The 27,011-nt window shown below is 41.1% G+C and overlaps 1 protein-coding gene across 1 annotated transcript; it reads left to right on the top strand.

Annotated features, from left to right (window-relative positions):
• Positions 1 to 342: 342 nt before the first annotated feature.
• Positions 343 to 26,351, top strand: LOC123958448 (septin-9-like). The gene is made up of 10 exons (XM_046031774.1): positions 343 to 444; positions 14,980 to 15,189; positions 18,485 to 18,613; positions 19,058 to 19,139; positions 19,444 to 19,581; positions 21,918 to 22,035; positions 22,679 to 22,774; positions 22,915 to 23,011; positions 23,976 to 24,027; positions 24,842 to 26,351. Exons 2-10 carry the CDS (start codon positions 15,015 to 15,017, stop codon positions 24,981 to 24,983), a joined length of 1,029 nt encoding a protein of 342 aa, XP_045887730.1. The 5' UTR covers positions 343 to 444; positions 14,980 to 15,014; the 3' UTR covers positions 24,984 to 26,351.
• Positions 26,352 to 27,011: the final 660 nt, after the last annotated feature.

Below are 27,011 nucleotides of genomic sequence, written 5' to 3'. Positions count from 1 at the left end.
GTCAGGCCCAGGTAATTAGGGTTGTAAATTATCCTTAGGGTTTAGAAGAGGGACATTCAGCTGGCTCAAGGGCTTTTTGCTCTCCAACACCTAATCACCCACCTTCTGTTAAGCGCATTTATTTTTACCCCTTAAACAATGATAAACTGTTTTATTCCATAGTTCAACTAGATCTCTGCTAAAGTTTACTCTATTTGTGCCTACAGGTTGGCAGTTTTTTGTTGTCCTTTTTTGGGAGGCGGTTATTTGAAGGAAGTGGGTGTGTCTTGTTGCCTTGTGTGCTGAGTCACATGACAGGCATGGGTGGGAGGGGCAGGCAGGGAGCTTCCAGAGCCACAGCTTTGAGTTTGGCCTCTCACTGGAGCGCTGCACTTTGGCAGGGGACGACTCATACACACACACACACACACACACGCACGCACATTCACACACGCTTCACACACGGTGAGTGTTTTGCATACCGGGGGTGGGTGGGTGGGGGTGGGTGTGTGTGAAGTGTGAATTTGTAAGAAAGAACTTGGAAGTTGATGATTTAAATGTTTTTTGCATGTTTGTCCTCTTCTCTAGAAGAAGAGATTTGGTCAACTGTTTTCACATACTTTACTTGATAAATATCTGCATGCCTTCCATACTTGACTCAGGAGCCCAGCTGTGTATATGCATCTAAATGTGACTGCGTGACTGTGTTAAAATGCTGGCTCCAAAGAAAAATGGCTCTTCAGTTTAGTTTTGTAGAGAAACTTTTCAGTTATAGCCCTCAGGTTTAGCATGTTTTCCATTTACGTGTGTGTGTGTGTGTGTGTGTGTGTGTGTGTGTGTGTGTGTGTGTACGTGCTTGTGCATAATTAGTAGTATTCAGGTTTTACATTCTCTCTTTCTTCCCCTAAATGTTGTGCGTGTCTGCTCTGTGGCAAGCTTTGTAATCAGTCTGTCTTTGCATATGTGTGTGTGTGTGTGTGTGTATATATATAAAATTTTACTTTACAGAGGGACGTTCCATTATGTTCAAACTCCGGCCTGTTTTCTTTTGTTTCTTCATGTTTCCTCCCTAGTGACATTATCCACACACTGGATGTGTTCTGCTGTTTCTGACAGTGATCCATCACAAGATCACGTAGCAAGTGAGCGTGCGTGCGCACAGTTAGCTCCACATGTGGTTAGTAGGCTCCACAAAGTGCGGAAGGGAATCATTTAGTTTTGTTTCTGCTTTGGAAAATACAGTGAAGGAATCCTCTTAGCTAATGTTAATCAGTGGAAAGTAGTCCTTATTCCTTCCCAGTGGGAAACGCAGTGTATCAAATGTTGACCAAAATCTAAGGATATTCTCTTTTTTTTTTTTTTTTTTTTTTTTTTTTTGTTCTGTTTGAGCTGTTCTATTCCCCCCATACATCTTAAGTTTCTCTGTAGTTTTTTTTTCATGTCTGCTTTTCTGATTAGTCTTTCTGTCTGTGTGTAAGTGAGGAAGGGACTGTTTGAGCTCTTGTCTAACTGGCGATGTGGCAGCCGTTCGAACAAAGCTGAGCCTTAGCACTGTATCATCTGAGCTTTGTTGTCTAGGCTGGACCTGAGGGATATAAGGCATTGCTCTCATAATATCAAAGCAATGTAAAACAGCAACTACCCATCACCTTTTTAGAGAGTCACCCGCCTCTGTTTTGCCTCACAAGCATGCACAGAGACGCACACAGAGCTGATGAAAGGAGCTCTGTTGTGGCCCCTGTGCATTGCCAGGCCAGAACAGACTGTGGCCTTTCACCAGTGTTTGATGGGTCGCTGAAAAGGTCATCGTTACCTTCTGTATCTTGTGTTTCTGTGAGTAAGCCAATAAGTCTGTGGAGTAAGATTGTGTATCTGTTGTGGAATTCAGCATCATAGCTTTGAAATGCAAAATATTTCATGAATGTAACCGGAGCTCTATAATGAAGAAATTGATAAGGCTTCGTCCCTGTAGCTTGACGTGCTGCGCATTTCTCAGAATATCAAGTTTGAGTTGTCTAGTAGATTTGCATGGACGTGTGCATTTTATGTTTATTGTACCGTAGGGTTGTAAAACGTGAGGCAGAGAAGTTTTAGTTGTCAGTGTACTTTTGAAACCAGTGGTGTATAGACTCCAGCTGATATTCAGGGGAGTAAAACCAGCTGTAACTCAGGACATACTATCATGTAGTAACAACAACAACAGTCCTAAACTATTTTAAGTGTAGGACTATAAGTGTAGTGAGTAATGTGCACCGTTAATACGTAATGGAATTTAAAAATAAAGCATGTCCTCTAAAAGACAACAAAAAGACTGTAATACTGTATGAAGAGATAGTAGTATGCCTACTTTATCCCATGTGGCTCTCAGACATCAAAGACATTTATTATGATACGATTTCAAAGGTGAAGTGCCGATATCGCTGATGACTCATTTAACCTGCATTTCATTCAGTCAAATGGTAGGAGGCAAAATATATCTTTTTTTTTTTTCTTATTTTTTTTTTTTTTTTAATCATCATAGTCAGTAGTTGGCTCTTCTGAAAGTATTGTCTGCTATTGTACTCCTGAACTGTGTATGTGGGTCAGTCATAGTCCATAAATACTGCCCCAGAGGCCTGGAGAGGACCAAAGTGACAGGCTTTGTATCTCTCTCACACACCGATTATGGAGTGTCAGAGAGCCTAAGGACTCTCTGACGCATTTGTGCACATTCACACATACACAGAAACATTTTATTGGTGGCCTTGGTCACCTTAAACCATCCCATCTCAAAACTGAAAGAAAGTTGAGAACGAGTGAATGCAACTTTTTTCAACCATGCGTCAAAACAGCTTTTTATTTTTTAGATACAGTATGAGTAAGAAGAGCAAAACTGATATTATAACACTGATTTTAGTAACAACTGTGGGCATTTTCACATGATTGATTTTTAAAAATAAAAAAACTGTCTTACTAATAACAACATACCTGCCATGAGTTCTACTGGCGACTTACCTCTTGAGTGTTGTAAGATGTAGAAATATTTCTAGAGGAATAGTGTTGAAATCTACTGAAAAGGATTGTTGCTGATGTTTGTTTTTAATGTATGGCTGCATATCGATATACAACTGCATGTGAAAATCTTGTTTTATGAGTTTGACTTCTTCTGACTGTAGACAGAGGTCAGATTCCTGAACCCCCTGGCACTGTGGACCCATGCTTGCGGTCAGCCAACCATTTCACTGTTACTTTGACACATAGACAAGCCTCTTTGCAAAGAGGCCGAAATAATATGTGATATGAGGCTAAATGATTAATTTAGCTTTTGTGTAAACACACTTGGAGGTTAATGTTTAGCAGTTGCTTTGGGCTAGAATACTGTTTTGCAAGGTAAAATAAATCGGTCAAATGCAATGACACACATGATGAAAGTATTGCAGTGGAATTGCTTTTCATAAATGTAATGTTCATTTAGAAATGAAATTAATGATGATTGGTGAGTTGGTCCATAAGGATTAAATCTGCTGCTGCCTTCTGTCAGAGGCAGTTGAAGAGCCTAGAAAGACAACAGCTCTCTTGTGCTCCACCGCAGTGTGGAGACTGAACACATTCCTCTGGCAGTCTAGACAAACCTGTGGGCTTCTACTGTCATTACTGCAATTTACCAACATATCTCAACTGTTTTGCAAAGTAACGCTAGCTGCTGAAGCTACTTGCACTGACATGGATACTGTGGATGGATCTGTGGGGAAGTGACAGGTAGTTATCATTAGGCTTGGGGGGGTATCTATTTTTCATACCATCCTGACATTTGACCAGGATATATGGTATATGACAGTATTTTTGTTTAAACAAAAAAAAGGGGGCAGGCTGTTTCATGCTATGTTGAGCGTATACACCACAATACATCACCTCAATACAGCATCTCCATATCAGTTTAATAGAAAAAGGAGTGTCTGTATTTTTGATGGCATTAAAAGTCATGCCGACGGGATTTCAAAATACCAAGTACCCCAAGCTAGTACATAACGATTATTTTTCAAGTCGATTAATGTAACGATTATTTTTTCGATTAATCTAACAACTAATTTTGTGTATTCTAAAGAAAAAAAGTTGCCTACTTGATTAACATGACAATCTTTCCAAAATAAATCAAGAACATGTCTAATCAATAAATCAACATTTTATTCAATCATCCTGATGAAGCACTTTAGAATAATGACAATAATAGCATATCTTAATGAATCCAATTTCTACATCACTGATGTGTTGTGATAATAACAATAACAGACATTAATTAGGCTACTTAAAACTTTAAATGTTTCTTACATTTATTTCAATATTGAGTAATGCAGTATGATGATCAATGTATTTCTGCATCAGTGTGGGGCAAAGAAAATAACTGAAACGATTCACAGACTGTACTGTTCTGTCCTCGCTAAGTGTTGTCCCCACAAACGTATACTCAGCTATACAGACAGCTAAACACTCTCCTAATGAAACTCCAAGGAACAAGCTGATATGTTGGTTTTGGCAGTTTAATCAGGTTTTAGTGTATAACTGTAGAAAAGAGCAAAAAGGATGCACAAATGAAATCACACAAAGCCTAGCTTAAGAGCTATATGACCACCATATATAACAGAAGACCAATAAGTCACATTATTAGTTTAGTTACGTAGTACAAAGTAAGTGTAATAAAGCAAAACCACTTGCCATATGCCAGCATAACAAACACATCTGATTTTACTTGACTTTATTCTTTGTTATTTAGTAAACCATGTTAACTTACTTAGAAAACACATGACAAGTGGTGCAGGGGTGGTGATGGCGCAATGGATAAGACACATGCCTTTGGTGTGAGAGACCTGGGTTTGAATCCACTGTGACACACCCCTGAGCAAGACACTTAAATCCTAGTTGCTCCAGAGGCGTGCGACCTCTAACATATATAGCAATTGTAAGTCGCTTTGGATAAAAGCGTCAGCTAAATGAATAAATGTAGTGTAATGACTATCTAAATACAATATATTTTTAACAAACAATGAAGTCGTCATCTGTCTTTTACACTAATAAATAATGTAACTTACAGATGATGCCATGAATAGACTGAAGGCGAGGATGGCATTAGATTGTAACCAGCAAGTAATATGTGGCTGTTTCAGGCAAGATCTGGAGAGGGACTGAAGCACTTCCTGCTTCCACAGTTGAAGATGCAGTTCACCAAACAACCACTAGGGGTCTCAAAGCAATGAAAAACAAAACATGTACAGACAGTCACAGATCGTCTGTAATGTTAGATTTAGCTTTTTTTCTCACTCATTCGTGGCCGTTAAATATACAGAAAATGTAAAATGGCTGAACGTTAGATGACACACGGTGTAACGTTATGTTACCGTGACAGCAGCGGGGCAGAAATAAGTTTGAAGCGATGAAGAAATACTTAAATACATTTTAATAGACTACATGTTCTCGTGCTGATAATGTGCCGTGCATGTGTGGACACAGAAAAATAAACAGGATTTGCGGTGCCGCCGTCAGTGCTCCGGGATACTTTCGCTTTAGGCGTTAATGCTGCTTCATTCGTGGACAGCAGTTGTGCTGCAGTGAAACCATCTCCAATTCAGAGCTCACCGAGCAGCACATTGTTGAGTGTCTGTCTAAAATACTCCCAAATTTTAGACTGTCGAAGGCGCAGTCTTGTAGCTGGAGCTTGTCCGGGGGAATCCCACTAACATGGGATGCAGCAACACTTCAACACACGTAATGCAAGTCGACGTTACGTAATCGAGTACGTCGACTACCCCAAGCCGAGTTATCATTCCTTTACAGACATCACAAAATATATTGTAGTGTACACAAGACATACACCACACGTAATGAACAGAAGAAAGCATACACTTATCTGAGACACACACACACACACACACACAAACACACACACACACACACACACACACACACACACACACACACACACACGGTGTCCAGTGCCAGGTGACACGATGAGCGAGTTGGACCCTGTAGGGGTCAACAGGCACATTTCTCCAGAGAGCTGAATGTTGCGGACTCTGGGAACTGGGCCTTGCTGCACAAACACTGACTTTAATAACACAACAGACCATATTTGCACTACCACCACTCTAATTTCCCCCTTTTTATTAAGGGCTTCAGTGTATGAGGGTGGGAAAAAGTGTTTCGGTGTATGCATGTTTATGTCCCCCTCCTGGGTCTGTCCCAAACCCATGTGGTCTGGGGTATCTAATTGATTCTGTAATTTAATGGCAACAAGTGCTTTCTTCACAAGTTTCTTTGTTGTGTTGGTACAAAATCCTCCCCTTAGGGGAAATCAAACTGTAAAAAAGCAAGCTCAAGAATCACTGGTTGGGCCTCACAGAAACCTTTTTAATGATTTTATCGCATTGAATAAGATTTGCAGCAGACCACACACTTATGAAGAAGCATCTGGGTCACCATCAAAACAAGTGAAGCCATGTTAAGATGGGACTAGCCTTCAGACCTCCGTTGTCCTTCCTGGGTAAATGTAAATAAAGGAGAAGAGGAGCCGATGTTTTTAAAGAGGGCCCGTAAAAAGTTTTTAGACCAGAGCAAAGATGCAGACAACCAATTTAGTGGATTAGCCCACTAATGTGTGTTTGACATGGAGCGCCAGACAGGTAGAGGACATTCAAGCCACCTCCCCACTTGGAAGGATTGTGAATATAGTGGAGGACCTGTGTAAACTCAGGCCACAGAAACATTACTTTAAAAGTGACTCACTGTGAATGCCATCCAAACAAAGTAGATTAGTACATTTATATTCCAGTCACAGCTCACAAATGCTGCTGTTTCACGTTTACCATTTTTCAACATGAATACATTATAAGTAGGGCTAGTGATTTGAAAAAATAAATATCACAGTAACGTGAATACTTTTTTACCAACATCTATGTATAGTTATAGTATAGAATTGAACAACTTGGTGAATTTTATCCCTTACATTAACATTCTCTTGTATTTCAAGACTCATGTATTCTCGCACTTGTAAAAAATCTGGCATTGTAGTTGATTGGTAGTAATAAGACATCAGTACGTTGTGTATCATGGTTTTTAGTCTTAAGAGGACTGCAATAATAAATAAAACGTAGCCCGTCTCTAATATGTATTAACAATAGTTGGACTTATCTTGATGGCTCATCCTGTCTTTAAGTTTTTGAAAGTGTTTACACACTATTGTTTAATTTTCTTTCAAGCACTAAAAGAAGTACTCTACTGGTTAAACGGTATATTTAGAAAATAGGTGGCACTTTCTACATACTGTATCGTACCTCCCAAAAGTCTAAAAGAGGGAAAAAAAAGAATAAGAAAGGAAATTTCGTAGAATCATATTTTAAGGATTCAGTGAGTGAATCACTCTTCTAGGGATGATCTTCTTCTGTTGTGTTAAGTTTCCTGTCCTTTTCTTTCTCTGGATTCTTCTCTTGTGATTCAGGTCAGTTTGTAGAGGTCAAACCACTGGTTTGTCATAAGGGGACTAACCTCAGCGCAATTCTTTTCCAACCTAAACTGGGAACATGACCTCTAACCTGCTCGCCATGTTATCAAGATCAACACCCCGGACAGCTGAGGCATGGATCAGTGGTTTTGACCACATCTCCACTAAACATAGACGACACAGTCACAGTGTTCTTCATAGTTCGTTGGTTCACTGCCTTTTGAAAAGGCAACAAACAGGGACATGTTTGGCTGGTTTCAACTGTATTTACATCCCTGTTTGGTGGCCTGTGTGTATTTGGTGAGGAATGGACCGAAAGTGGAATAAATCACAAATGCTTTTCTCCACACAGTTGTTTTTCCTTTTTCCTCCCCTCCTCCTCCATTCCACACTGCTTCCTCTGTCTTCTTTTTACTGACTTTCTTTTTTACCCCCCACTACAATAGTCCTCTCCGTTTTGTTTCTCCTCTATCTGATGCTTACCCCTACACTTCTTTCACTCCTCCTCGCTCTCTCTTCTCCTCTTCTCTCCCCCTCAAATGCTTTATGGGACAGGAGACTGCTGGCTATATTTACAAAAAGCAAAGTAATCCGAAACTGCTGGAAGCAAGAAAAAAAAATTTAGTGCCTGTAATTGAAAACAGGATCACAGCTAGCCCAATGAGTCATGTTTTGCATTCTCTGCTTCAGAATTTCTAAAATAAATTTTGCCTTCCTACAGACTCATAGGAAACATTATCCATGCCATCCCTTAACTGGACCTGATACAAGGGAAAACCTTTTTAGAAAGTAGAGCTGAGGGATAATAACTCCTAAATCAATGATGTATGACAGACAATGTTCATGAATAATGGACTGTGTGGGTGTGGTTTGAAGTCATATGACTTGAGTGATAGATGCAACACTGGCTGTAGGCTGTGTCAAAGCACTCATCCTTCTCAAATGATCAGAAATGCAATAAGTCCTTATTTTAACATAATGGATCGTAGATTAGTATTTAAGCAAGCGATGTGTTGCCCAAACCCTCACCCCCCCACCCTTGGTTGTGTGTAACCTCCTGCGATCACTGTATTTCACAGTTTTTTGTTGACTTTGGTGCAGTGAACCTGAAGCCACACTTTGGAACATTTAAGGTCAGTGTTGTTCGCAACTGTGTCGCTGAGTTAGCAAGTGTTTGTATACGTCATCAGTCAGAAGGACTCACCCGACATGCAGGCTTTTTAGTATAATATTTGATAAACTCGTCAACATGATTGTTTTGAAAAATTGGAGCCAGATTGGTTGGCCTGTGGATAAAAGAGGCTCATTGCCTACCACGTTTACACAAAACCAGATGATGTGAGAACACCCACAGATCCCTGATGTTCCTACAGTGTGTGTGTGTGTGTGTGTGTGTGTGTGTGTCGGGGGGTGTTCTCATCCCTATTTTTTGGTACTGGCCTGTGTCTCTTAGGTTTGGGGTTATGTACACCAGCTGGTAAATCACCAAGGCCAGACATTTTTCATGTGGAGGTCAAAAGTCTTATAGGTCTGCAGCACTTTGGCAGGACATCGTGGAAGCGCTGCATGTATGAATACTTCTCTTTGATAAAAGGTCAGGTTGTCCAGATGTCTGCCAATAAGCTATTCCTGAGTCACGTAGTGTGAACGTCACAATGACTTCAAGACCAGAATTGACACAGTTGGCTTCACTTACAGCTTGACATTCTTACATCAACATCGCTACATTGTGGGATTTGTAGTTTACTGTTAGAGCCGGGTTTCCCGCAGTAATGGTGCAAGGCTTTGTGTTCCTTTTGTGTGTGATGTATGTTTGCCAAGTCGTTTACAGTGCTTGACTCTACTTTGACTTGAGCAAAAGGGCGGTGTGCATTCATGAAGGACAGTTAACAATGCTCTGAAGAGTCTTGCTGCTTCTGTCTGGGGAAACAAGCTAGTTAAGATGCAGGATACACAGACTGGTCGAGAACTCTGCTCCTTTCTGTCTCCCCCCATTGACTCTGTCTTTTGGTGACTAGTATTTTTCCACTCTCACTAGGAGATTGGTGTTTGTTTACTGTACGTTAAACAGAACAGACAGCTTTTTATAGAAGTGCTCAAGGACACGAGGCACTTATTTCAGGATAAGACCTCATATTCAATACAGGTACAGTATTGGTTTGTATGCAAAGCTTCCAAAGTTGAAAACTTGGAATACAGGAATACACTGGATACAGAATTGGAGAAGGTTTCAAGTTTTAAGATTGTGGATATATGGATTGTGCTGGGGCAGCATCTAGATATAAAAAGATGTAGGACTGCAAATAAAAATATTTTCAGTGAATCAGCTGATTATTTTCTCAATTAATTGCTTTCTCTGTAAATGTTTTTTATCACAGTTTCCTAAAACCCAGGGGGATGTCTTCAACCAGGCTATTGTCCAACAGATTCTCACAATTCAGGAGCTAGAACCATTTGAATTCAGTTTTTCCAAAAAAACAATCAATCTTCAAAATAGTTGAAGAGTAATTTTCTGTCAATCAGTTAATTGTTTCAGCTCTAAAAAAAAAGATGTCTCTGACATTTTGACCATTCAGTGTGTTCACAACATGAATGTCACTCAGAGGCCACTTTATTAGGTACACCTTGCTAGTACTGGGTTGGACCCCCTTTTGCCTTCAGAACTGCCTTAATTCTTCATGACATACTTTCAACAAGGTATTGGAAACATTCCTCAGAGACTTTGGTCCATATTGACATGATGGCATCACAAAATGCAAAAATGTACCTGGCAATAAATCTGATTCTTATTCTGAAAGATTCTGCAGATTTCATATCCATGATGTGAATCTCCCGTTTCACCACATCCCAAGGTGCTCTATTGGATTGAGATCTGGTGACCATGGAGGCCATTGGAGTACAGTGAACTCATTGTCATGTTCAAGAAACCAGTTTGACATGATTTGAGCTTTGTGATATGGTGCATTATCCTGCTGGAAGTAGCCATCAGAAGATGGGTACACTGTGGTCATAAAGGGATGTAAATGGTCAGCAACAATACTCAGGCAGGCTGTTGCATTCATACAATTACATTTATTCATTTGGCTGACGCTTTTATTCAAAGCGACTTACAATTGCTTTATATGTCAGAAGTTGCACGCCTCTTGAGCAACGAGGGGTTAAGTGTCTTGCTCAGGGACACAATGGTGGATGGGTCACAGTGGGGGATTAAACCCAGGTCTCTCACATCAAAGGCATAGTCTTATCCATTGCTCCACCGCCACAGTGCTCAATTGGTACCAAGGGGCCCAAAATGTGCCAAGAAAATATCCTCCCCACCATTACACCACCACCACCAGCCTGAACCGTTGATACAAGGCAGGATGGATCGATGCTTTCATGTTGTTTATGCCAAATTCTGACCCGACCATCTGAATGTCACAGCTGAACTCGGGACTCATCAGACCAGTTGTTTTTCCAATCATCTATTGTCTAATTTTGGTGAACCTGTGCGAATTGTAGCCTCAGTTTCCCGTTCTTTGCTGACAGGAGCGGCACCCGTTGTGGTCTTCTGCTGCTGTAGCATATCTGGTTCCAGGTTCGTCGTGTTGTGCGTTCAGAGATATATTCTGCATACCTTGGTTGTAACGAGTGGATATTTGAGTTACTGTTGCCTTTCTGTCGTCTCGAACCAGTCTACCCATTCTCCTCTGACATCAACAAGGCTTTTTTGTCCACACAACTGCCACTCACTAGATATTTTCTCTTTTTGGACCATTCTCTGTCAATCCTAGAGATGGTTGTGCGAGAAAATCCCAGTAGATCAACAGTTTCTGAAATACTGAGACCAGCCAGTCTGGCACCAACAACCATGCCACGTTTAAAGTCACTTAAATCCCCTTTCTTCCCCATTCTGATGCTCGGTTTAAACTTCAGCAAGTTGTCTTGACCACGCCTAAATGCATTGAGTTGCTGCCATGTGATTGTCTGATTAGCTATTTGTGTTAACAAGCAATTGAACAGGTGTACCTAATACAGTGGTCAGTGAGTGTATAACGAGAACTGGATACAGCTTCCCTGTTCATTCCTATGAAAGTTGCTCAGTGGCATGTGAAGCCAAAAAATCTCTACTTCCAGGTATAAAATTACCCAAATCTTACCTGGATCTGAATCTGTGTGGACCATGGACTTGCATTTCCTTTAACCCCTCTTGGGGCGCAGTCCTCTGGCTTGGATGCGCAGTCCTCTGGCTTGGATGCGCGTTCATTATGCCTAGGAAAATAACTCTGTATTTAACGTTAATTTGACAACTTTTAGGGCATAATAATTTAAATAAGTTTAAGTGTTTGTACTGGAATGTACATATGTTGATGAACCTCAAACATTTATCTACTGATTTTACAGACATCTTTTTCACGATAAAAATACATGGACACACGTCATTTTTGGCAAGTGTGCGTGACGTGACGGATCCAGAAGTTGTAATTACACGGTTTGGCAGCTATGCAAAATAGGCTTCAAAGGCTGGCGCACTTCCTGGGGGCTTGGTTCAGATCTGTTGTTTTAAAAGAGGAGAAGCATGATGGTAATAGTGTTTTGCAGGTGTAGCTGCTGTTGGGAGATATTTGAGTGTACTGATACTTACCTCAAGTGTCTTAACCCTATTCTTTTTATGTCCATTCTCTTTGACACACACCAAAGGCATGATACTGTATCTGGCCTCAGGTGAGGATCAGTTGTCGCAGCCTTGACTGTCAATGTATGCTAGCCCCTGGCCAACATCTCTGTTTACAGAACATAGATGAGTACTGGTGGAGCAGACAAAGGAAGAAGGAATGACATCAACAGTGGCAAGATGATAAAAAGAAACAAAGGTTGTGCGAGTTTAGAAAAGGGAGAACAAATATAATGTTCAAGATAAAAAGCCAGTGGGAGGGAGGAAGAAGGCAAAAGAGGTAATGTCAGCAAAAAAACAACAGGGGAGTCAAACAGAAGAGACAATAGAAAACTAAGATATGGAGCGGAGAGGGGATACTGACGATGAGAGATAGGACAGAATCAGTGTGTGGAGAGAGGAAAGGGTGAGGTTAAAGAGAAAAAGATACGAGCGGAGGTAAAGGGAATGTGGGAGGTGCGGAGGAGAGGTGGAGGGCAGTAAGTTGCTGACTGACTGCTGGAACAGGATGGGGAAGTGGTGAAGGAGGCCAGGAGAGCTGCTTCCATAGGTGGGTCTCTATGGGGCACACACACACACACACACACACACACACACACACACACACACACACACACACACACACACACACACACAATGGAGCACATTATAAAAGTAAGACTCAATGTTGAATACAAACTTATGTTGAGTTTCCACAGCAGTGTTATTCTTCACAACGTTTCTTCCATTAATCAATGCAGTGCCAGTTTGAAGTGTGTGGACTTTATACCAGCAGTGGTGTCATTCCCTTCTGATTTATTCCCGAGTGATACGAGTGAACTGGCTAGTGTCTGGACGACTTCTCAAGTGGGGTTAAATGTGTGCCTGAGCTGAATTCAATAGCTGTGTGTGTGTTTATATTTTCGTGTGTGTGTGTTTATATTTTCATGTGCACGCGTGTGTGTGTTTATATTTTCGTGTGCCTATAAGTGTGCTGTGTTATCAAAAGGAGCAAAGGCTGAGTGCGGACAAGTAAGAAACTTAAGCATGTTCTCTGTGTGTGTTGGGGGGGGGGGGTTGTTACCCTGGGTGAGTGGATCAGGTTTCAGCCTCAGCAGTCTCTCTCGTTTTCACTCTGACAGTAACACCGCACTGTGGAGAGGGAGGCCTCGTGAGGGGTAGCAGCTACATGAACTATATAGACGCCAACATACACACAAAATTTTTCACCTATGCTGACTTTATACTCATATTGATGACTGTTATACCTTAGTAAATTCATTAAAGGTTGAATATTTATTTTATGATTGGACACACATCCACAGGCATTTCACAGAAAGACATTAAGCTAATCATTATCAAAACAAACTGCAGGGATGACCTTCTGCCAAGTGCAAAGTACTGTAATACTACAGAGTATATTTTCATATAGTTTTCTGTTGAGTCAAAAGTCTGTTTTGGCATGAGACCAGCCAGCCCCTCTGTTTGAAAGTCAGGAGGTGTTTTAAAAGGTGTGTGTTGTTTTGATTAGAAAGCAGGCTAAAACATCTAAACAGATTTATCAGCCACTTCGTTCCAATTCTGATGAGCTACCAATTCATAACTTTAAAAAAAATGACGTTGCTGATAAGTAAAGGCTCGTGCAGACTACACGAGTTTCAGCTCGGCCGATGACCATGCTGTTCACACTACACAACTTGCCGTCTTGTGACGGGAGTCTTGAAGTCATTATGATGTTCACACTACGTGACTGATCGGTGAAGGGGATCACACACTACACAAGCTGACAAGGGCTGTGTCACCTGACGGCTGGTCTCCAAACCAAGTTTGGTCAAGAAATCACATGTGAAATGTAAAACGGGAAATGACGAGAACCTACACATGAAACAGCTGTTGTTTGTTATTATAAAGATACCAATTATAAAGACAAAGAATCCGGGTGAAAGAATGGATTAGCACACTTAGGTAGCAGGGATTGACTGAGCTCCAGAGAGAGCTGGAGGTCAGTAAAAAGTGTTTTGCAGTTAAAAAGTAGCTGCCAGCTCTCATTGGCTGGATGTGTATGTCGAGTCGGCTGACTCCTCCAGATATTTGGCATGCTAGATATCTGGCTGGCGTCTGTGATGTGTCAGGGAGCTATTTTAGTGCTTCGTTGAGTAGTTCACACATAACGACTGGTGACCGCCGATCGATTGCTGATTTACCCCTGATCACACCCTGACTGTTGCCAAGCTCACCAACCGGCAAATCGGGCAAAAAATTGTGTAGCGTGAACTAGGCTTAAAGGAATAGTATAACATTTTAGGAAAATCCATCTACCAGCACCTCAAAAGCCCACTAATTGATCAATTAAGTCATTATATCTTAATCCACACAGAAGGTTCAAGGTTCAACTTTGTCCTTGAACCTTTTAATAACCTAAACCTTCGGACAAGGCCAGGCTAAATGTTTCTCCCATTTCCAGTCTTTATGCAAAGCTAAGCTAATCAGCTGCTGCCTGTAGCTTCATACTTAACAGACATATGGGCTATGAGAATTGCATCGATCTAACTCCTTGTAAGAAAGTGAATAAGTGTTTTTAAGTGTGTGTGAGGTGCTATTGCTCTGAGTTTTTTTGCAGCTTGAAGGTTTACAGTGAAGTTGTTAGTTGTTTAACTGGAGCTTGAGTTCTTCCTGTTGTGTGGCTGTTTTCCATAACCATGCTCTGCGATGCGCCTCTTGTCGACTTCCTCATCTTACTTACATTACCTGTTTTTCATATTCTCACCGTTGCTAATTTGGCATTTGTCACTTCTCTCCACCCCCATTCCCTTCATGCCCTTAATCCCTTCATATCAGACCTCATCTCATTCCGTTGAATCTCATCTCACGCTTTCTCTTTCCTCTGTCAAATCAGAACCGGAGGTGATTTCCAGCTACAGCAGAAGTGCCATGTCTGAGGCGGTGGTTACAGATGCTATGGTGTCCCCAGCAATGGGTGGCCTGTACGGGGAGAAGACTGGCGGCCCCGTGGTGGACTTCAGTTACGTGGGCATTGACGCCATTCTGGAGCAGATGAGGAGGAAGGCCATGAAGCAGGGCTTTGAGCTCAACATTATGGTTGTGGGTAAGTAGCATATGTCTAGATTAGCTGAAGTTTCAGTTAGAATGTCCTGATTTACTTTGGGCTTGCATGAGGGTCAAACAGCACAGTTGCCTCACAGCAAGAAAGTTTTGTTTGAATCTTTGGGTGCTTACCCTTCTCTCACACACACTGAAAGACATGCATGTTGGGCATCAGAAATATTCTTGTTATTGCCTTTGACAAAGGCGCTTGTATTACAGTTTGTTGGTGGCTACAGCTCCTGAATATAGTAGCATTGCTAAGACCAATAAAATATAACTTAAATTTAGGGATTCTTGCTAATGGGTGGCTCTTAATGGACATTTTACATGTAGTATCAACCTGTTGCCATCACACTTAAATATGTGTTTATCTCAAATCATCTTCAGTCAGCTGTTATAACATGTGTCCTGTTATTCAGGTTTTCTCTTTAATCAAGTTTTGACATTGCACACAGTAGGACTTCGAAACTCTTTCCCCCAGAGCCCATCACTGATCAGAAACCTTAGACAAGAGCTAATCACACACACGAGTAGACAGGCCACCATAAAACCCAAACCACTTCCCTGCAGTATGTTTCCTCTAGATGATGTTGTGCCGGTTGGTCTGTGTTTCATGCAGGTTGCAGGTTTTCCTACTTACAAAGAATCTACAGGTCTGTAATTTTTATCATAGGTACACTTCCACTGTGAGATGGAATCTAAAACAAAAATCCAGAAAATCACATTGTATGATTTTTAAATTATTAATTTGCATTTTATTGCATGACATAAGTATTTGATACATCAGAAAAGCAGAACTTAATATTTGGTACAGAAACCTTTGTTTGCAATTACAGAGATCATACATTTCCTGTAGTTCTTGACTAGGTTTGCACACACTGCAGCACTGGCCCACTCCTCCATACAATGGGCAATACGGACTTGCAGTTCCCTCCAAAGATTTTCTATTGGGTTCAGGTCTGGAGACTGGCAAGGCCACTCCAGGACCTTGAGATGCTTCTTACAGAGCCACTCCTTAGTTGCCCTGGCTGTGTGTTTCGGGTCGTTGTCATGCTGGAAGACTTGAAGACTCAGCCACGACCCATCTTCAGTGCTCTTACTGAGGGAAGGAGGTTGTTGGCCAAGATCTCGCGATACATGGCCCCATCCATCCTCCCCTCAATACGGTGCAGTCGTCCTTTCCCCTTTGCAGAAAAGCATCCCCAAAGAATGATGTGTCCACCTCCATCCTTCACGGTTGGGATAGTGTTCTTGGGGTTGTACTCATCCTCCTTCTTTCTCCAAACACAGCGAGTAGAGTTTAGACCATAAAGCTCTATTTTTGTCTCATCAGACCACATGACCTTCTCCCATTCTTCCTCTGGATCATCCAGATGGTCACTGGCAAACTTCAGATGGGCCTGGACATGCGCTGGCTTGAGCAGGGAGACCTTGCCTGCGCTGGATTTTAATCCATGACGGCGTAGTGTGTTACTAATGGTTTTCTTTGAGACTGTGGTCCCAGCTCTCTTCAGGTCATTGACCAGGTCCTGCCGTGTAGTTCTGAGCTGATCCCTCACATTCCTCATGATCATTGATGCCCCACGAGGTGAGATCTTGCATGGAGCCCCAGACTGAGGGAAATTGACCGTCATCTTGAAATTCTTCCATTTTCTAATAATTGCACCAACAGTTGTTGCCTTGTCACCAAGCTGCTTGCCTATTGTCCAGTAGCCCATCCCAGCCTTGTGCAGGTCTACAATTTTATCCCTGATGTCCTTACACAGCTCTCTGGTCTTAGCCATTGTGGAGAGGTTGGAGTCTGTTTGATTGAGTGTGCGGACAGGTCTCTTTTATACAAGTAACGAGTTCAAACAGGTGCAGTTAATACAGGTAATTAGTGGAGAACAGGAGGGCTTCTTAAAGAACAACTTACTGTCTGTGAGAGCCGGAAATCTTACTAGTTGGTAGGTGATCAAATACTTGTGTCATGCAATAAAATGCAAATTAATTATTTAAAAATCATACAATGTGATTTTTGTTTTAGATTCCGTCTCTCACAGTTGAAGTGTACCTATAATAAAAATTACAGACCTGTAGATGCTTTGTAAGTAGGAAAACCTGCAAAATCAGCAGTGTATCAAATACTTGTTCTCCCCGCTGTGTGACTAAGTGCTGTAGTTGCATGATGACACATTTTGCAAAAGATATTTTACTGGATAACCTTTTTTTTTATCATCAATATTATGAATATATTTAATCACTTTTTGTTTGCTAACAATTTTGTCTTGTGACCAGATTTATTTTATAACAGATTTAAAACAAATTCCGCTCTACATAAGCAAGCGTGGCACCACATTGCTTTTGCAATTGTTGTTAGTGGGAGAACGGTGGACCAAGACACTTTGGGGAATACAGCTGTTACAGGAAGGCTGGAAGCTTTGCCATCAATTCTGCCAAAGATTTGTAGTTAATAAAATGGAATTTTGCATGTAGTAATGATCAGTTCTTAAACATCCGAGTAAAGTATGAATTTCCTCCATTTAAAAACTGGAGCTGTTGGTTTCCATGCTGGTTGCATAGATCCATGTTAGCATGTGACATGTGCTGCTGACTGCCTGTACATGCAGTGTGCGTCTTAATAAATCAGTCATGGTCTCACTGTTGATTTAACCTGAAGTTGAACTGGGAATGTTTGCTGTCCTCTGGGCCCCCCCTAACTCGTCTTCATTAACCGTGGTGATGTTGGCATGATGTGCAAGGTCACAGATGCTCCCATCCATATAAACACAGATGGTTGATACTGACTGACAGACAAGGACTCTAACCCGCCGTCATCCTTAGTCCTCGTCTACATGGAGGGCATTCTATCTGCTCTTAAATTCAAGACTCAGTTGTCATGTCCTTACAAGAAAACAGCAACCATTCATGTAAACCTATAGTTTAAAATTGCATGAAACGCTTCATAAAATCTATTCTTTTTACTTTGGCTATCTCATTTCTGACGCAGTCATAATGTACATTGCATTACAATGTACAGAGGATTCTTTATTTCTGGTCACATGGTGAACATTTATCTATGTCTTAGGAAAGAAATTGTAAATCTAGGCTCCAGTCTGTCTTATTGATGGTCTGTTTGGGTTTTAGTCATGCATACTGATGGCTTTGCTGAGTGTTTGTGGAGACGGACACCTGCAGCATGTCACTCCTTCAGCCCAACAACTGACAGCCTGAGTTTTAAACTGGCGTGGAAAATACTCATTGAATGTATGTATGTGTTTTTCTCACTGCCTCTCTGACTGGGTTTTTGCTTACAGGGCAGAGTGGCCTGGGAAAGTCTACTTTGATGAACACACTGTTCAAGTCTAAAGTCAGCCGTAAGTCAGCGCTGGCTATGACCCAGGAGAAGATCCCCAAAACAATCGAAATAAAGTCCATCAGTCATGGTATGACCTCCTTGAACCTCTCGACTCTTCTCTACTACTTTGTATTTCTTCCCTTGTGTATTTACACTTTTTCCTTTGTCACCCATGGCTAAGTCTAACATACTTGTCTAGTCATTCCAAACAATATATACAGTACCTTATCCATCTTTTTTTAATTTTAATAACCTTAATCATGGCTGAAACAGTCTGTAAATCTTCTGTTTTCTTAGCCTCACAAAATCAGCCCTGTTTCAAATTTGGCAGCTGTTTTGGTTCTCAAGATTTTCAGCAATTATCCCCTCCAATCTATTTCTGAATACATTTCAGGCAAGAAATAGTCAGTGTAACTGTAGATGCAGTATTCTGCAATGCTTGGTTCAGTAGTTGTTTATAAAATATTTGAGACATAGTATACGGCATGCTGGCTCTGGCTGACCTTGTGTGTGTGTGTTTCTTTGTGTGCAGACATCGAGGAGAAGGGAGTGAGAATGAAGCTGACGGTTATTGATACACCAGGCTTTGGGGATCAGATTAACAATGAGAACTGGTACGCTACACTTCTACCATTATTGTGTTGACTATATAAACGGCAAGATTTAAATTCTGTCTAACCAGATGCCTCTCCCTTTCTCCTTCCTTTTTCCTGTTGTCTTACTTTTCCTGTTCCTTTCCGTCTGTATCCTTATCTTCTTCCTGTCACTCTCTGCCACTACTACTTCCTCCTTTTACCCATCTACCTCTTCTCTTCGTTTCTACCTCTTTGTTTCTTTCTCCTTTCCTCTTTTCTGTTCATCTCTTCCCTTTCCTGTCCTCCTCCATCATTCCCTCAATCCATTCCTGCCATGGTCTAGCTGGCAGCCCATCATGAAGTTTATTAATGACCAGTACGAGGCGTACCTGCAAGAGGAGATAAACATCAACAGGAAGAAAAGGATTCCGGACTCCAGAGTCCACTGCTGCATATACTTCATCCCCCCGACCGGACACTGGTAAGGACACATGGTTAAATATAGACACGTGAGCACATACAAGTGCACTGCAATTGAGGTGCACAGAAAAACACACTCATAGCAAAGAAAGCCTGAATACTAATTCTCCCAACACTAAACAACACTAAAATGAATCCGCACGGCCATCAGTCGCTCTTAGATTAGAAACGAAACAAGATGTTGGACACTTAAACGAGGAGAAGTTCAACATTTTGGGAAACACACCTTTTTGCTTTCTTGCCTTTTAGATGCGAGCATAGAAACCGCTGTCATGTCTGTAAGGTAAAGATCAAGCTACTGCTAGAAGCCAGGTAATTTAGCTTAAAGGTGCCCTGTGGAGTTGTTTTGTAAATAAACGTTAATAAACAAAGTTTTATTTCCATTGAGTGTTCCTCACCGGATTGCATTGTGTGTATCATTGAGGTCTAGCAAAAGTGTTGATCCTTTTTTCTCATTTGCAAAGCTGACGTTTTAAGGATTTTAAGTTCAGTATTGTTTAAATTCATGTTTACTAGCTTGCAATCTTCTTCTTTGCCTTTGTTGGCATATTGCTGCATTTGTTGGCGCATTACAGCCACCTGTAGATCAGTGAAATAGTGGGCAAACCATTTGTAGGACTTTGTATCTTGTCACTTGTGTGCACGGGCGTCCTTTTTTTCCAGAAACTCCTCAGGGTACCTTTGTAATGTTGATGTAGAGACTGGAAACGGGGGGAAGCAGCTAGCCTGGTGCTGTCCAAAGGAAACAAAGTCTGCCTACTGTACCAGCCCACTCACTAATTAACACATTGTTTTTACACTGCTGGCAGCAGCTTCATGTTTAGTGCACAGATTCAAGAGTGGTTTTAATCTTCTCATCTAACTCTCGGCAAGAAAACAAATGAGTATACCCCCCCAAAAAATAGTGACTTTGATTATCAGTCAAATATTTTAATAACAAGGGTTGATTTGACCTTACTTGCCCTTAGGTGACAATACAATAAAATAAATCAATTGGAACTTCAACATCTGCCATTGTTACTGGCAGTAACAGTGTGTTAAGCATGTGCTAACAGATCATATATTCTTTGTTCGTCCTCAAGCTTTTTAGTGTGAAGTAATGTGAAACATCACTCTGCTTTCTTACCCCTCATACTGAACAAACCACACATGTCCCCACATATTTCCGCTCAGCACGATGCAGCATATCCCAGAACTCACACACACACACATGCACACACACGTTCGCTCACTCTCTCTGACACACTGGAAAGATGGGCTGCTCTCGCCAGGCCCTAAAGCAGCACAATGTCCCAAATTTCCCTCCCTGGATCTCTTACAGACACACACATCTGGCTTTGATTGATCTGCATAAACTGCCGTCCCTCTCCACACTGTGTTGGTTTCAGCCCCTCACTGTTTGGAGCTCAGGGTGTTGGGGAATACTCGTAGAAGAAATTAGGGGGAGGGTGCACACAGTCTCTTGTGTCCGTCAAGTGATAGATTCACAGCGCATTTTATAGCTTTTGCATTTGTGTAACTCTAGTCGAGTGCAGTGTCCATTCTTGGGAAAATGTTGAAAGCAGCTGCGGATTGTCAGCCTTGAGTACACACTCAAAGACACACAGTTGACCATAGAGCGCCATTTAAGCGCTCCACTGCTATTCATTTTTGTGTCATGGCCTGTCTCTACTCAGGCAGAGGGTTGGTGTGAAATGGCCCCCTGTTTCTGTTCCCCATCCAGCGACGTTTCATGTTGATCCAATACTGCAGATGTCACATGGGCTGGCCAGCAGCTGCTGGGGGATTGCCTTAAAAAGTCTAATGGGAAAGAGGCAGGAAGGGAGAGGAGAGACAGAGAGTCTGTGTGGGTGTCTGGGAGCATGAAGTCAGTTTTGCACTTTTGTCTTTTTGAGTGCACTCTTGCATGAGTGCACAAGAGTCCTTGTTGACAATGGACAATCTTTGTCGAAGTGTTGTTAGCCAGGCCAGAATCCACTGCCGTAACCACATGCAGGTGCTTTTGTCAAACTGTGGGAACGGTCAGAGCTCCTCAAACCGACCACATGTCCTTTAAACCTCATCAAACAGCTCTTCACACACATTGTCTAGTACAACAGTAGTGGGAACTGTAAATACTGTATGCTAGTAGGTGAAGTAGTTCCTCCATCTGGAAGAATTGTTAGGAACATCTGCCCTCTGGTGGAAGAGTTTTGTTACACATCATTTGACTTTCACATTCATGATTCTCTCTCTCTCTCTCTCTCTCTCTCTCTCTCTCTCTCTCTCTCTCTCTCTCTCTCTCTCTCTCTCTCTCTCTCTCTCTCTCTCTCTCTCTGTGTCTGCCCCCCCTCTCAGTCTGCGGCCTCTTGATGTAGAATTCATGAGACGTCTCAGTAAGGTGGTCAACATTGTCCCAGTCATTGCCAAGGCAGACACACTCACCCTAGAAGAGAGGGACTTCTTCAAAAAGAAGGTACTGTCTTTCTGGATCCATTTCCTCTTATCTACATTTTAATCTTTTTGTCTCCATGCTTGTATTTTTTCATGTTTGTGGTGCAGTAACTGGAGATAGTTCTGTGGTTTTCTCTGGTGGTTCATTCTTGTACTCTCCCCTCGCTCTCACAAAACATCCATTCCAGCAAGAGCATCTCTATCTTTCTTTCCCACTCATTACCAGTTACTTTGAACATTTCCTACCGTTTGTATGTTTTTATTGGCAGCTTCTTCAAGGATCACAGGATTTCCTCTCCTCTCATTAGCAACAAGGAGGCTAAACCCTGGTTTATCTGTGCAGGCTCATGTGTGTTTGTACATGTGCATGACAGACTTGGTGTTTGCACAGGTTTTTGCGTCGTCATCCATCTTGAGGTTTTTGCGTTTTGTTTGTAGACAGACAGCGATTAATGACTAAGCCCAAAATTTGGAGTAGATTATAAAGCAGATTAGTGTTAATACCAATTTTTAATCTGTACACTCTTTAGACCTGGGTACGTTTGTTTGATGTCTCTTAAAACAGCATCAGGCGTGTCTACCTAATTACTGCTGCAATTAAACACCTTAATTTGTATCCTTTCAAAACTGTAACGGGGTAAAAATAATTGCATTTCTCTGACCAGATCAGGGAAGAGCTGCGAGCCAATGGGATTGACGTGTACCCTCAGAAAGAATTTGACGAGGATGCCGAGGACCGAATGATTAACGAGAAGATCAGGGTGAGGGGATCATTTTCAGAACACTGACCCCTACAGAGATGTGTAGCAGGAGTCTATCCTCATCCTAAATCCATTCTGAATAATTGTTAGTGTACTAAACCTGAATAATTGGACTCCGTTGTCTGTTAACCTGTGAGCAGGAGATGATTCCATTTGCTGTGGTGGGCAGCGACCAGGAGTACCAGGTCAATGGCAGGAGGCTTCTGGGGAGGAAGACCAAGTGGGGAACCATTGAAGGTACAACTCTGTCTCCCCTTCTTCAGTCTGTGTTCTCCCCTTTTTTATTCTATCTAAATTTGTTTTGAGTGACACTTTCAGGACAGAATTTGTCAGTGTGCACACAACTAACCTGTACGTGTTTTTTGTTTAGAAAACAAAATGGAGACGAGTAAAGACCTCAATGAGTCAGTCAGTCAATACAACAATGCTCCATTCAGTTTTCAGATTGGTGTCGTGTGCCATGCAGCTGGCTTCGTCCTCTGGCAGACACAGTCTGTCTGGGGAGGTCTGATTAGTTTTCATGGTTCCCCCAGACCACACATCCCTTTTTGCTTCACAAAAGATACACTGTGGATGCTCACATAGGAAATAATATATGTTGAGGAGAGGAAAACATTATGGTTGTAGTTGTTTTTTGTTCTAATTTATAAAATCTAGTGAAAAACGTATAGTTATTGTGTGATTGTTTTTTGTTTTGCTTTATTTATGAGAATTAAACCTATTCAGCGTTATCATTTGGCCAACAGTTTTGTGATTTGTTAACATCCCTTCTTACCGCAGGCTTCATCTTTTAATATTTAATTATGTCATCCACTCCAGACATGAGGCTCTACCCTTCCATCAAGTGTCTCATTAAGGAGGTTTAATTTCCTGCAGAGTGTGCTGTGCATACAAACACACGTCTAGCAGGAATCTTTTGAGCGTTTACTCTTTCTGCTCTCTCTTCAGTAGGACTCTATGTAGATTAGCAACAGATGTCTGCATAGTGTTGAGACAACATACAGTATCTATGTCTCTGTAGGGACCTTGCACTCCAGATCACTGTCTCCACCTAGTGGACTGTTTAGGAAACCTTATAGCATCATGGCCCGCAGCTGCCAAACGGTCTTTTGGTGCTTTTTTCTCAGTCACAACTATTGTTGCTTGTTTTAGCTTACTTTCAGGTATTTCTGATAACTAATAACTTTTCTTTCTCCTTTAGTTGAGAACATAGCCCACTGTGAGTTCGCGTATTTACGGGATCTCCTCATCAGGTGAGGGAATTTAATGTCTGTCTTACATTCTGTTTTCATGCAGCCTCGTGTTGTTGTGCCAGTTTGTTTAAAGATCCCTTCCAGACATGTTTTATGAAATATAAAAGTGTTCTGCTTTGAATAATAATTTGCATCTGAAATGGTTGTTCCACCTAGTTACCTAGTTAAAAAATCTTAAAAATTACACACATTCCTTCAACCCCATTAAAGAATCCAGAATTCAAATAAATATGCAAATACTTTTAATTTCAAAATGTAACTGTTGGACAAGATGTCTCCTACTTCAGTGAAAAGTCCATTCTCAATGTATATGCACTGGAGGTTTTTAAAACTCTACATCACACGCAAGTTGGGTGTTGGACTGTGATTGGCTTCCAGACTAGGTTATCTTAAATCTAAATTTAAGATGTGTAGGAAGAACAGTTATTTCGTGATATCAAAGAGAAACGTTCCCTTGCAACAGATTAATGTGTTATTTTTCAGTCTCTGCACATACATCATTCTGCACAGTCATCCAAGGGACATAACAATAAGCAAAACCCATTTTGAGTGGAGGGGGACTTTAGATGCTGGGCTCCCTTTTGTTGCCAGCGGTTTAGACATTAATGGCTGTGTGATGTGTTATTTTGAGGGGACAGCAAATTTACACTGTTATACAAGCTGTACACTCACTACTTTACATTGCAGCAAAGTGTCATTTCTTCAGTGTTGTCAAATGAAAAGATATAAACAAATATTTACAAAAATGTGAGGGGTGTACGCACCTTTTTGAGATACTGCTGGTTTCCTATGGGTGTATGTGTTTTTCTTTCAGGAGCCATATGCAGAACATTAAGGACATCACCAGCAGCATCCACTATGAAATGTATCGTGTGAGGCGTCTCAATGAGAATAACACGGTGGTGGCTCATGCTAACGGCATCCCAGAACATCATCTTGCCGCCCACGAGATGTAGACGCCACCTGCCTCACTGCAGTTGACCTTAACTGGTTTTAATTCATTTGCAAAGAGACTTTGACCTTCAATGACAATGTCTTCCCACCACTCCAGCCCTCCACTCCATCCATCTTTATCTCACAGGTGGGATAGAAACTTAAAAGCCTACCAGAGAGACTTTATTTTCAGTGACATTCGGCGGCCGTACGGACTGTTCATGTCAGTTTATTGCCTCATTAACAAATGCTATCCTCTCACTATGGCTGACAAAGACAGTGAAGAGAAGTTTGATTCTTTGTAATGTGCTGCAGCTTGATTATTATTTTTTTTTTTTTTACTTGCTTCCAGATCTTACAGTTAACCTCTGGTTTGTACTTGTGGTGCCAAACATTAGGCATCTGCCAAACAGAACGGACTGACGCTTAATATCTTTCATCGTCAGAACTGCCTTAATGAGCAACATGTTAATCTCGTCCACTCTTACTTTTTTCAAGTTTGATGGGTTTTTTTTAGCAGTGCTTATACGAATTCATGTGGTAACAGAAGCACAGTTTTTATGCACACAGCTGTATCAACATATGTGAGTAGTGATGATATTCATTATTCAGTCTGTCATTGACAAGCATGTTGGAAGAGTGCTGGGCAGCACTTTGCCAACATGTGACTCTCATACTGTCACTCTTGTGAGTGTGATGCTGTGTCATTCAGCTCTCTGTCCATAGTTAAACAAAAAAGGTTATCAAATAGCACATCATATGTTTGAGTTTATCTTTTGTCACAAGTTGTTTTTTGCTTTAACTGTTTGTGTATGTTTAAACATGGATGTCAGGCCCTTAACATCTTTTTAAATTCCCAGTTATAAATGTCATTGTTTATTAATAGAAATATCTTAAGAGTGATTTAAGATGAATAAGTATTTATGCACGATTATAAAATGTGAAAGTCTTCAGTTGTGGTCCACTTATTCAGATTATATACACACACACACTCGCAGACACATAGATGCACTCACACATACCTTTCCTGCTTTTGGGCCCCTCATAGTGCCTTATTTATTGGAGAATGTTAGCATTTTGGCTGAAACTGGAAAGAGAGCAGCTTTGTTGGTGCCAAGTTGACTACATATAGACATTTTTTTTTTAATCCTTTTCCCTTGTTTATCTGGAAAAAGAAATCTAGCCTTCCAGCAGACCTTTTCTTCTATTTTCCATAATATACCAAGGATCTTTGTGTTTTGAAGCATATATAATTCCCTAAGCTGTCACTGTCATGCTCTGTCCTGTATATTCTTCTGTGTTCTGATGCATTTTTGTACTTGTATTATTGATGATAACAAATTTTCCTTTATCTTATTTTAAAGAAATAAAGATTAAAAGTTGTAAATATATACTTTCTTTTATTTATTTACAAAACGTATTCCCTTTTAAAACTTTAAAGATGGTTAAATTATATATACCCAGCCTGTAGAGGCGTTTATGATGGACAGCCAGATTGCGTGAATTCATCAACCCATATCCTCTGTATCCTCTGACTGTATTCACTGCTGCCACACTTTTGATAATTTTTTTCTACCGTAGCAATTAATCGCACGTGAAATTCACATACTGGAGCATTTTAATTGCCATGTCATTAAGCTTCTCCTTGATTAGCCTCTGAAATCAATATGGCCGCATGCTAGGTCAGTGCATGGCTGATTAGCACTAATTACTTGAATGCATAAGTGGGTGTTTTCTTCCTTAGTGAGAGAGATGGGAGAAAACGAGCCCTGGGTCCCAGACAAGGCCTCGGATCAGTGTGAGAATGTGCAGACATCAGCGACCTGAGGTACTGGAGCAGGAGAATGTAGACAGCTGACTGATGTCAAGTTAAAACCTTGTGGAATTCACTCAAGGATGAATTAATAGAAATAGAATTGTCCAAACTTGGACGTGTTAGTCTTAGTTTCCAGGATGTTGACATTTTGGATGTACTCTTCTGCCTTGTTACTTTATCTGTAATTGTTGGCAAATGTGAAATCACTGATGTTGGTGAATTCAATGTTTGAAAG

The sequence above is a fragment of the Micropterus dolomieu genome, linkage group LG02, assembly GCF_021292245.1.
Source record: "Micropterus dolomieu isolate WLL.071019.BEF.003 ecotype Adirondacks linkage group LG02, ASM2129224v1, whole genome shotgun sequence".
Classification (NCBI taxonomy): Eukaryota; Metazoa; Chordata; class Actinopteri; order Centrarchiformes; family Centrarchidae; genus Micropterus; species Micropterus dolomieu.
Note: the sequence above shows the minus strand (reverse complement) of the source record. Positions and strands in the feature narration are given on the sequence as shown.

What these genes read in the sequence shown, in the direction of transcription:
- LOC123958448 (XM_046031774.1), top strand. Translation starts at nt 15,015, where the DNA reads ATGTCTGAGGCGGTGGTTACAGATGCTATGGTGTCCCCAGCAATGGGT. An exon ending in AATAAAGTCCATCAGTCATG is followed by an intron (nt 18,614 to 19,057) that starts GTATGACCTCCT and finishes CTTTGTGTGCAG; the next exon opens with ACATCGAGGAGAAGGGAGTG. An exon ending in CAGATTAACAATGAGAACTG is followed by an intron (nt 19,140 to 19,443) that starts GTACGCTACACT and finishes GCCATGGTCTAG; the next exon opens with CTGGCAGCCCATCATGAAGT.